This window comes from Halyomorpha halys, unplaced genomic scaffold, assembly GCF_000696795.3.
Source record: "Halyomorpha halys isolate HHAL.00 unplaced genomic scaffold, Hhal_1.1 Scaffold45.1, whole genome shotgun sequence".
Classification (NCBI taxonomy): Eukaryota; Metazoa; Arthropoda; class Insecta; order Hemiptera; family Pentatomidae; genus Halyomorpha; species Halyomorpha halys.
Window position 1 is genome coordinate 2,268,715 of NW_027113993.1, and position 12,091 is coordinate 2,280,805.

The 12,091-nt window shown below is 36.3% G+C and overlaps 1 protein-coding gene across 3 annotated transcripts in view; it reads left to right on the forward strand.

Annotated features, from left to right (window-relative positions):
* The first annotated feature begins 7,890 nt into the window (after positions 1–7,890).
* Positions 7,891–12,091, forward strand: part of LOC106689246 (uncharacterized) — a 7,885-nt gene continuing 3,684 nt past the window's right edge. Inside the window, exons 1-4 of one of the 3 annotated variants that reach the window (XM_014434144.3) lie at positions 7,891–8,113; positions 9,045–9,158; positions 10,530–10,825; positions 11,358–11,781. In XM_014434144.3, the coding sequence (XP_014289630.1) occupies positions 9,060–9,158; positions 10,530–10,825; positions 11,358–11,781 (819 nt within the window). In that variant the 5' untranslated portion in view covers positions 7,891–8,113; positions 9,045–9,059. Of the gene's footprint in view, positions 8,114–8,371; positions 8,498–9,044; positions 9,159–10,529; positions 10,826–11,357; positions 11,782–12,091 lie in introns of those variants that run through there. The other 2 variants (XM_067051214.1, XM_067051215.1) reach the window with 2 other exon arrangements.

Here is a 12,091-nt window from a genome sequence, read left to right on the forward strand (position 1 = left end):
GAAAAGTACCAAATCCGCAGAGGGCCAATAAAGCAGACTGGTGTCGTCGGCAAGAACAATATCAGTACGATGTTACACACAATACAACTATTACTATAGAAGAAAAAAAGTAGTGCAAAATATCATGAATGCCGACGCTCCTAAGCAATGTCCCTTAAAGGTGGCTGAAATTGAAAGGCATTATAAGACCCTGTTTGAAAGCGAAAATCTCCGTAAGCGTGTGGAGTATGAAGAACAGCCCCCGATGCCGAATTTGATCTCAGTAGAAACTGAATCAATACGGAAAGCCATAAAATCTACCTCTTTAGATACATCGCCGGGGCCGGATAGTGTTTTAATCCGCACGATAAAGTTCTTTAATATAGCCCATATAATTAAGAGAATTACGGAGATAATGCTGAAGGTGGCCTATGTACCAGAACTACTTAGGCGGGGGCGCACGATTTTGATATATAAAGGCAAAGGAGATGCAAATAATATATCATCCTGGAGGCCGATTACAATATATTCGATCGTGCGCCGAATTATTGAGAAGGTGCTTGACTATGAACTTAGAAAACAGGTCACCTTCCACAGAAATCAAAGAAGTTTTATAAAGGGCCTTCCGGGAGCGCACGTCAACGCGAGAATTATCGATGCGATTTTGAAGGATGCAAGCAGTAAGAAAAGTAACTGCGCGGTGGTATTTCTCAACGTTGTTGGTGCTTTTGACAATGTTGGCCATGATCATATTGTGAGCTCACTGAAGGCGAGGAGTGTGCCGCCGGATCTTAGAAATGTGATTTCAGCTCTCCTTACAACAAACAACATAAACATAAATGTAGGTGCCCACTCAACAAGCCAAATCAAAGTAAAGCGTGGAGTACCTCAAGGCGGCCCCTTGTCGTCTTCGCTATTCAACCTGCCCATAGACCATCTATACCGCGACCAGTGTGAGCGAAACTTTGTAAGTAAATATGGATATAAGCTCAATAGTGACCAAGGTTGTATGGCCGTCACAGGGTTCGCGAATGACCAGGTGGTTTCAGCTTGCGACAAAGTTGCTGCGGAAAGAATTATTGATAGCGTACACAGGACGCTCAAAGAAATTGGTTTGGCATTGAATCCTCAAAAGAGTGTGGGCATCGTCATAAATAAAGGAGAGCTGGAATCGACAAGGCTCATCATAGAGTGAAATACGAGTTAATGAAGCTCCTAAAAGAAAGAGATTTTGCCTGCTTTGACGAGGTCTACTGTGTAGATACGGATGGATCCACAAGATATAGTTGCTTTTCCTAAGAAGGGAAAGTCGGCAATCATTCTGGATCCCACTGTGAGATATGAAAATGACGACCTTGACCAGGCAAATAAGGTTGATAGGGAAAAGAAGGAAATCTACGATAAATGTATCCCTTTCCTCAAGGAGAAGTTCCGTGAGGGCTTCGGAGAACGAGACTTCAACGTGAGAGGCCTCTGGTTCGAAGCCCGTGGAACGATTTCCAGCACGAGTAGGAGCTTCATGGAGGAGCTTGGGGTCGATGTTCAGGACGTGGCTAGGATGACAGAGAATATAATACTTGACTCCTTGGGAATCATCCACCACCACATGCATGGAAATTAATGAGTAGGGGAGTTATCCAGAGGAGGGATGGTTTATTATTTATTACTTTATTATTTTTAATATTCTAATATTTGTTATATAGGGGACTTTGTTGATAAAATGAAATAAGTGTTGTAAAATAGAATGGAAAGAAAAAAAGGAGTAAATTGAAATGCTTGTATTTAGTTTGTAGACTGGTATTAATTGTAAAAGAATACTGTGGAAAAAAAAAAATGTTATCTTTCTATTATATTATATCATATAAAAATATGTAATTTATATATGTCCGATCACGGATTGATCAGTATGCTGTGTAATGTGGCAACCCGATGTATTTGGGCAGCATGAATGAATACATTTCTTTCTATCTTTTCCTCTTTTATGTTGAGAGATACGTGATCTGAGGTGGTTCTTAGTTTCACCAATATATGAAGAATTACAGTTGGGGAGGAGCAAGGAATCCGGTATACAACGTTAGAGCGGTATTGGTGTGGAGTAGGATCCTTGGTATTAGTAAAAAAGTAAGATAGTTTATTTTGAGATTTGAGTCCAAGGCGTAGTGAAGGGATTGTTGATTTTAAGAATTTTTGTATGTTTTCAATGAGAGGGGGGACATATGGAAGGGATCTATAAATCGAGAGTGTGGATGGTGGATGTAGAGAGTTTGGGGAAGGAGAAGTAGGCGTAGAACGGTTATTGTAAGAGTTTAAAAGTTTTTTGTCATTTAAGAGTTTAAAGTCATTTGAAAGCAAGATAGTCTTAATACGGTGAATGTTTGTGTTGTGGTATTGGGGATCAGATAAGGAAAGGCAACGGTGTATGAGATTTTTGGCAATATTAATTTTTGGATGGTGGGGGTGCTGAGAAAAATAGTTAAGTAGCCTATCGGAGTAAGTGGGTTTGTTATACCAGTCAGTGGACAAGGAGCCGTCATTATTCTTTATAATAAGCAGGTCAAGAAAGGGGAGGGAAGAGTTAGTTTCGTTTTCAACGGTGAAATGAAGTCGAGGGTGGTAAGAGTTAAAAGAAGAAAGGAACTGAGGAATTTTATCAGGGTTTAGAATGAGGAAAAGGTCGTCTACATATTTTTTGATAAATAAAATGTCGTTATGGAATAAAGGGATGACGAAATCAAGGAGGTCATTGAGCACAATGTTAGAGAGATCGGAGGCGAGAGAGTTTCCCATGGCGAGACCTGATGTTTGGTGAAAGAACTTTCCCTGAAAAGTTAGATATCCGGATTTGCAACATAGTTCAAGTGATTCAAGATATGAGGCTAAATTAAGAGTGGTATGTGGCTCTATTGTAGTCCAGTTTTTTCCACAATTTGGAATGCTTTGTCGATGGGTATGTTGGTGAAGAGGCTTTCGGTATCAAATGAAGTAAGAATGAAGTTAGCGGGAATTCTAATGGATATTAATTGTTCTCGTAGGTAGAAATAGTTGTGGATATCGTAAGGGTTGTCATAGCTCAGGAACTGAAGAGACGGAAGGAGGAATTGGCTTATTAGCTTATTGGCTTAAGTTTAGAAGATGGAGCATTAATATTGGATATGATGGGGCGAAGGGGGTTGCCAGGTTTGTGGATTTTAGGAAGTCCGTACAGTCGAGGAGGTAAAGAATAGTAAATAAATAGTTGTAAACTATTTTTGTTTCTCTTTTGACCGCAACCCTGACCATCTTCTTATATTTTAATCATTTAATTTTTGACTGAACCCTGTACGATATAAAAAGGTTCAATTTAATAAAAGCCTGCAATCTGAAATGTTCGGAAAATACATAAAAAGAGCTGGTGCGCATCATCTCTAATATAGAGTTAGCCTAGATGTGATCATGACATGTACCCCAATTGTATCTCTTATATAATAACAATTACTTTAATTATGTTTCATTTTAGGTCAATAGTTAATTCCCACATCTGTATTGTATTTATATTCATTTATTTTCATTATCCACTGACTTTTAATTTTTGTTATCTATTGTATTAAATAATTAGTTGCATTCTCTAACCACATTTTCTAATTGTTTCATTTTAGCTATTGTATTTTATACTTATTTTATTGTTTTTATTTATATATGTACATACATATACATCTTTTTTTTCCGATCTCTCTAAAACAGAAAAGAAACAGGTAATTAGTGAATGCTTTACTGTGAAAAAGAAGGAATAAATCGTGTTGCATCGTGAAGCAAACTTAATGCTGCCTTTTACTACTTAAGGTATTTTAAGGTTACCTGTAATGTTTATTTATTACTTGTGAAATATCCATTCTAAATGGTACTATACATATACTTCTTCGAAAAAAAAAACTTAATAATGCAAACGCCGGTGAGAGGCGGGGCCTGTGAGAAATTGCTGTACATCAGTATATTCTTTTGTTTACGTTTATTCATTGAAATAATACATTTACAATTATGATAATATTTACATTATGATAACATTTAACTACTTACAACTCAATCAATAAATCTCTGTCGGGAAGCGATGAAGGTGTTGGTTCTTCAGCTCGCTCATAGGTAGCGTCGCTACAAAGGGCTGTAATTCTCGCCAAAATTTTGGCACTAACAAATACGTTTTTACTTACCTATTTGTGTTCTTCACTCACCGCACACCAAACCATCTTCTCCTCATATAATATCTGAGGATGTGTAAAACGCCCCGGAACTGTGTGAAGTTAAATAATATTAAAAAGGATTTTTTTTTTCACACTCATCATATCAGTACATACCTTCCTATGAAATAATCAAGAATAAAAACAATTTTGTGAGTTTCAAGTCTTCTAACCACATCAAGGTTGCAATTGTTGAGGATTTTTTTTCTTTAAAATTAAATAATGTTCTCCTTTATTTTTGCATGTACTAAATCTGAAGCTACAAAAATTTTTAAAAAATATTTTGACATTGAAATGATTGTTGTTTTTATTTATTTTATTAAGATTAATCTAGGGATGATTAGATTATTTTTTTCAGGGGTTCATTACTTGTTTTTGCTATTATGACAGGCAATAAGTTTGCAGACACGAGTTCCGATCACCGGGTCATAGCCTTCAGTGTGGTGGAAGAGGAAGGCGATGCCCCAGAAGTAGAAAAGAGCTTTGTGACTCGATCGGTGAACTGGAGAGCGTTTTCCAGTGAATTGGAGGGAATACTGGCTGACAGAGAATGGGAGAAGATGACACCGATAGATGAGGAGCCCGAGATTGACCGCAGAGTGGCAATGCTTACGGGCGCCATCACTGAAGCGGCGAATATTACCCTCCAACGCCGAAGGGCGAGAGTACGTCCGGTTCCATGGTGCACGCCGGCTCTGACGCAGTTAAAAAAAGAATACTACAGGGCCAGGCGTAGGTACCAGGAGTACAGAAACGACGAGAGGGGGCCTGCACTTCGAGAAGAATCCAAGCATAGGTATAGGGTATACCGAAACGGAGTGTGTTGCCAGAAGAAGAAGTCCTGGGACCAATTTATCGTAGAGGAATCAGAAAAGAATCCCTGGGGTATCCCGTACAGGATGGCACTGGGAAAAATTAAACCATTACAAGTGATGGCGGCTATTAGAGTGAGAGGTGCCCAGGCAACCACCTTGGAGGAGGCTGCCAAGATGTATATAGACTATACATACCCTAGGGATGATCCGTCCCAGGACAATGCAGATGATGGAATGGTTAGACACACCACGTTATACCCACCGGGTACCGACCTATGCCCACCATGGGATATTTGGGACCTTCGTCTTGCCGTGGACAGACAAAGGATCGGTAGGGCTCCAGGACTAGATAGCATAAGTGCTGCAATCCTCAAGAACAGTGCCCCTTATATTGAGGAAGAGTTGTTGGATATATTCAACGAGTGTTTGGATAAGGGGTACTTTCCAAACAAGTGGAAGATTGCAGACTTGAGACTGCTCTACAAGGGAGGTAGTAAGGATAAAGAAATGCCTAAATCCTATCGACCAATATGCCTCCTCCCAGTAGCTAGTAAGGTTCTGGAGCACATGATCGTCCACAGCCTTAGACCAGTCCTAGGTGCTGCAAGTCATCCACGCCAGTTTGGCTCGACCCGTGGCAGGGGAACTACGGATGCGCTGCTGAGAGTGCGTAGGGACGTGGAGGAGAGGGCGGAGAAATATGTCTTATTGATCATGTTTGAGATATCTTCCGCCTTCGACAGCGTTTGGTGGCCCCGTGTACTCCAGCGGTTGCAAGAGCTCGACACCCCCAGTAACCTATACTCCCTCGTAGGTAGTTACCTCAATAACAGGAGTGTCAGGATCAGGGGTAACTACTACGAGGTCGAGATAAAAATCGAAAGAGGATGTCCCCAGGGTTCGGTCCTAGGACCAGCTCTGTGGAAGCTAGTATTTGATGAGTTGCTGGGGGATCTGGAGGATAAGGGGTTCCTTGCCACGGCCTACGTCGACGACCTGGCAGTCATCGTGGCCAAGAACAGTAGATCCAGACTAAAGACAGAAGCGCAGAGGTGTGCCAGTCTCGTAGGAGAGTGGTGCGTGAGGAGGAATTTGAGTATGGCAGCATATGAAGTAAAGAGGCAGGGGCTAGAAGCGCTACCGGATGAGCTCCGAGAGAGGATCGGCGAGACTCCAAACTTGTGGAAGAAAATACTGCGGGAGGACTCAATACAGAAGTGGAATGGACGGTGGGTAGCAAGCCAGAAGGGCGCTACTTTGAGAAAATTCTTCCCTACCATCCTTTTTAGATTGAAGGCTAAATGGGTCATCCCAGACTATTGGGTCTCACAGATCCTAACAGGACACGGGAGGTTTCGGGGAAAGCTGCAGAGCTTTGGAAAGAACATCGACCCCCGGTGCCCTACGTGCGGAGTTCCTGAAACAGGAGAACACGAAATCCAGAATAGTGGATTGCTCCGCCAAGGAAGGACACCGAGCCAGGCTGTTAAGAAAGACCGGGATTTTCGCCCTCGCCGAGTCGGACTTTCCATGGTTGATGGAAGAAGAGAATTATCCCTTCTTCAGGGAGTTCATTTACGGATGGAAGGAGGTGGTGGGCCCAACACATTTCACAATGGGAAGGACTTGACCACCCAACATCGGCGAGCCACCAGAAGAAGATGAAGCTGACCCAGACTGAGACCAGAAGGGCTGGACCAGCCTGGTAACTGCAGGAGGCACCCAGACAGATGCGCAGCAGAAGGGCCTACCGAACGGATGAAGATCATTGGGAGCAGTGGCATGCGCAATCCCAGCACGAACTACCCCACTGCTCCCGTACCCCGTATGCCAGAAATGGCAAGGGAGGGGGATAAAAAAAAAAATAAATAAATAAATAAATAAAAAAAAAAAAAAAAGGCAATAAGTTTATTATAGGCTGAATCGGTTTGAGTACATTATTTAACTATTATACTTTTTTTGTAGTTAGTTTGTTCTGCTAGTTTAGTCAAAGATGAAAGCTCCTATAATTGCCTTTTCGGATTCAGATTGGTTAGGTCCTTGTTTAAGTTCGTTCGTATTGGTCCGATTTTGGGAACATTAAGAATTTTATCTAAGGTTGGAAGCTAAGCTCTTTTACACCGCTCTAACGAATTGGGATTTAGATACTAAAAATGTGATTAGAGCTATACTCTGTGTTGCATACTGTTCTCTATGATCCCAGGAAGCTGCCTAACAAATTGGGTAATTTTTGAAAATGGTTCACTCACACCAAATTTTGACTCAGAATACGAAGTTTTTTTTTAGAATTACCCACTTACATATTTAAATATGCACGGCATGAAATTTAAATTCGCATTTACGCTAATTTGTGAGGAGTCTTTGTGAAGAAGCCACATTTGATGTCGTTTTAAACGCCATTTGGGAATTCCGACCGCAAGAATTAGCTAGGTAATTGTTGTTAGATATTTCTTTTAGATATTAGTTTATGTAAAATGTACTAATTTTTTGTTGTTATTAAAAGCTTTGGAGACTTTGATAGAATATCTAGAATATTCTATCAAATTCGCCAAAGTTATCAACGTGAACAGCCCTGAGTAAGAGCGAAACGTCGGAAAATAAATAGTTGTTAAATATTTTTGTTTCTCTTTTGACCGTAACCCTGACCATCTTCTTCATTATTTTAAATTTTATTATTTATGTTGTAGACACATTTTTTTTTTTTTTAATCTGCAGGTTATTGCGTTAGTTTCTTCGCCTGTCTTGCTATGTACAGCCATTTTTGTAAACCAATGAGCTTCATGAAGATTTATTTGTTTTTATTAATTTAGATAAAAATCTATTTGAACGAAAATACATAGCTCGTTGGCGTATCTACTATCATCATGCATTCTGTCGGAGAGTTCATAAAGTTAGTGGTAATGGGAACAATTGTTTGAGTGACAATTGGATTGCCAATATACAGAGGTTATCGATGACCTGAACCTAAACATTTTATCTTGAGCGATGTATTTAAACCTTATAATGTGTTCTCAAATTTTAATGTTGGCATCAGCGGGTCAGAACTTTGAGTATGATTACGAATAATATAGGAAGGATATCAAAGTATGAAGCTCATTAGTGCAAAAGGTCAGTATATACGCTTCTTTTTTTCATTGATTATTTATGATTTGAATACTGTGATATATTTTTGATTAATTTCCATTCATTGTTTATCTTTTAAAATTCTAATTTGTTTAGTTATCAGTTATTTCATTAAAAATGTAATTTCAGAATGTATGTCATCCACAAAGCTATATTGATATCTATTATTTTATGTTTTTCTTATCATATTAGTATTTATTTAAGGTTGTTAATCTATCATGTGTTGTAAATTTGTGAAAATTAAATCTTCAAAGTTATAATATTTTGTGTTGATTTCTAATGTAATTTCTACCCTTTTTTATTTTATAAACAATAGTTATCTTTGATAGTAGAATCTAAATAATTATTTAGTCAGAAACATATATGGTAGTAAGTATAGCAACATATCGTTACTGTAGAAGCAACATGATGTCTCTCAATGTCGCCTTGTTTCCAGAAGAGTAAAAATACTGTTGAATATGGTTTTATAAAATATATGCATAGCTTTTTATTTTTATTGATTAAATTAATTTGAATTTTATTTGAATTAATATTGTCTTAACATTCAATAGAAAATTTTTAGTAAAATGGTTTGCTTATCTCAATTTTATTAAACATTAAGTAATGTTGTATCTTCTGAGTTATGTATATTGTCCTAGCGATGATATTGAAGTTTTGGATGAAATATTAGCTAATTAAATAAAAACTACAGTTCAACATATCAATTTTTGTTATGTTGCCTTGACTTGACTGATTCTTATCCAAGATGTGTATTTTTCTATGTTGATTTTTTCTGATAGTTGCTGGTTGGATGCCAAGTCTTTTTTCTTATTTAATGATTATTTTATTTAATAATAAGCTGCTAACATAATTGCTGACTGTAAGAGGTTCTGATTACAAAGTTTTTGAATAACTTCCAATAATATTTTCTTTTTAGGAGGAGGAGTTTATAATGGAGTCTCCACCATCATGTTCCGCTTGGTCAGGTTTAGCACATTCTGTAAATAGAAATTTCTTATACAAAAGTAGTTCGCTGTCAAGTGGTCTAGAGGTAAATTGATAATTATGATACAGTGTAGGATTATTGATATTGGTGATCATGTTTCAGTTTTAATTTGAGCATAACTGTTGACCTCTTGTACTCGATTGTAAATATTTTCCTCCAAAAAATAAAATATAATATTTATATTAGTGTACCATTTAAATTTCTGGTATTAAAACTAATACTGTAGATTGATGTATGGATTATAGTTTAATACTCTAATTAAAATTTTTATTTAACTTAAGTAATGGGACATGTTTTTGTAAATGTAGGGATAAAAAATAAATCGCAAGCCAGATAAAAAAAAAATGCTCTTGTAAACAATGCCCTATCATGATTGTTTGGGCAATATCATGATAATGTGACCTTGGCTAATTAATAGAGTATGTTCTATGATTCTGTTGTTACGGGAAAAAACTGATTATTTGATGAGTCAGTTACTGCTTTCTTAATGACTCAGTAGATCACACTTCTTCTGATAATTCTATCTTAACTATATTTAGTTTTGGTTTATTTTCAATCTAAAACTGCAATGTATATTTAGCTGTTTTGTTTCAGTTAGTATGTCCTATTAAGTATTTAAAATTTATCAATATTAACTTATTTAATGGTTTTTCTTACTATGGATAATAAATACTTTGACATGTATTTTGACAAATATGATATATAATTCTTACCATATGACGTCTAATTTTTTTGTATTTTTTAAATAATTATTTAAGGAATTTTATTTTTTACATGTATCAAACTAACATATTTTAACCTTGCAATAGTAAAATAAATCTATTACTCACCGTTCACTATTATTTATAGTTGTTTTGTTAACTTTATATAATAGCACTCAGGTGATTAGTTCCTATTTAACTTTTATGGTTTATATAGCTTGTTATAATATAGTCAATTAAATGTACAATGTTATATGTCTAAAGATCTTGTGTATTTTTAAAACTGATACATAACTGACTAGTGAATTTCCTTTATATATTTTTATCTATTTTTGCTAAAAGGAAAATGTTTGATCATTATCTGCTCGTTTTGATCATACTTTATGTTAATACTCACTGGTAGTTTCTTTAGCATTTTCTTTACTTTGGCTAATTCATATTTTTTACTAATGGACAATAAATGGGAAGAATAAAAAATTAGTAAACTGTAGTAACGAACAACTGAATACAGAAATAAATTCCTAGGTAGTTTATGCTCACAAAGTTCATATAGTATGACACGGCTGTCAATCACTAAACCATGTGCATCATGTAAAAAAAAATGGTATTCTCGTTTACTCCTACTTAAACTTTAAAAATAAATTATTAAATTCAATTTTATGTTTGTGAAATTGTATCTATTTCCTCATTATTGATTGTTGCATTTTCATTTTAGTACATAGAGAGTGAGGAAGAAAAATCTTCATCAGAGCCAGCAGTTTGGATAGCACCACCAGTTGAGTTTAGAGACACACCCCCTACTGGACCCGCAGCTCCATCCCCTCTACGGCCTTCCACTTCTCACAATTCCCTGTCTGTTCCCACTCCTAATCGAGCAGATGATTCTTCATTTATCACTTCTGCAATGTCACACGACGCACTGATTGATTTGTACAACGTTCCACTTGATAGTGATATTTATACAATTCCTATTGACTCTGTCAGGCCACGACCTACAGCTAGGCGCCATAGGTAAGGTTATTTTCTTAAAAGGTTTTTTCCTGATTAAATTTTTTGTTTGTAAAATTCATTGGTCATTTTTAACATTATTATTTTAAAATAAATTAATCTGAAGAAATAAAAAGGTTCATTCAATGATTGAGTTAATGAGATGTTACTAATGTTTTAAAATGTGCTTTGCATCAACTCTTTCTTTTCCTCATTGTATTTATCATAACTGTTATCCTAAATGGAATTTGAAAGTGCTCTGCTTTCTATTCTCTTGCCTTTGATTTTTTCATTTATTCTGAAATCATGCCTGTCTACAATCTTTAAGGTTATAGTAAATGTGATTTACCTGTCTAATAGTATTTCAACATAATATTTCATTTCAACATTTTGGTTAATATACTTTAAGAGTTGAATAATTTTTTATCTACATTGTTATCTGATAAATTAATTTATAAGTTTTAATTTGGTATAGCCAAATTTAAAATGAAAATAATAGTGAATCTTTTTAGTTACTAAAAAAATATAATTGAGATTATTACTTCTTTTTTATCAGGCAAAATGGAAAGAAACGAAGAAGGCAGACATTAGTTGAAGCTAATCCTAATAAAGAAAATGAGAGGGGAAATAAGCGTCAAAGTGCTCCCCCGACATCTGAACCTGTCCATATGACACTACAGGAAGTTAGACAGTTTCTCCAAACATTGTACAATCCTCATGGTATAGGGGGTGGCAAAAAACAAAAAAAAAGGAGTGAAGATAAAGCAAAAGGTTTCTCCCATGTTTTAAAAGAAACTTTATGTAATATGTTCTTTAGACGTAGAAGACAGGAACCAGAGCGTGTTCTTGTTTTGAGCAAAATGCCTTTTACTGAACGAGCTTTGCCTCCATTACCAGACAAATCTCCAGTCCCTACTCTTATCTCTAGAGAAGAAGATTCAGCTGTGGATTTTGCTGCAAGCATAGAAAAAGTCAAAGATGTAAGTTGAGGATAACATTTCTTTTCTTTTTTTGCCATTTTTCAATTTTATGAGTTAAACACTTAGATGTCTTTGTTTATTGTATCTGGTATTATTTGAAATTAGTGTGTAGCTGCTAACAAAACAGCAAATCCCACTGGACAAAAACAGTCAATAGCCAAAAGCCCTGATTAGTAGGTTATCGGTTGATAACCATTGGCAATCAAAAAGCTTGTGTGTAAGAAACCGAAATTTTAGTGTATATTTCTTGAAATTAGAATAGTCTTAATTGTCGCTTTCATAATTATATGCCTTATTAATCATATATATA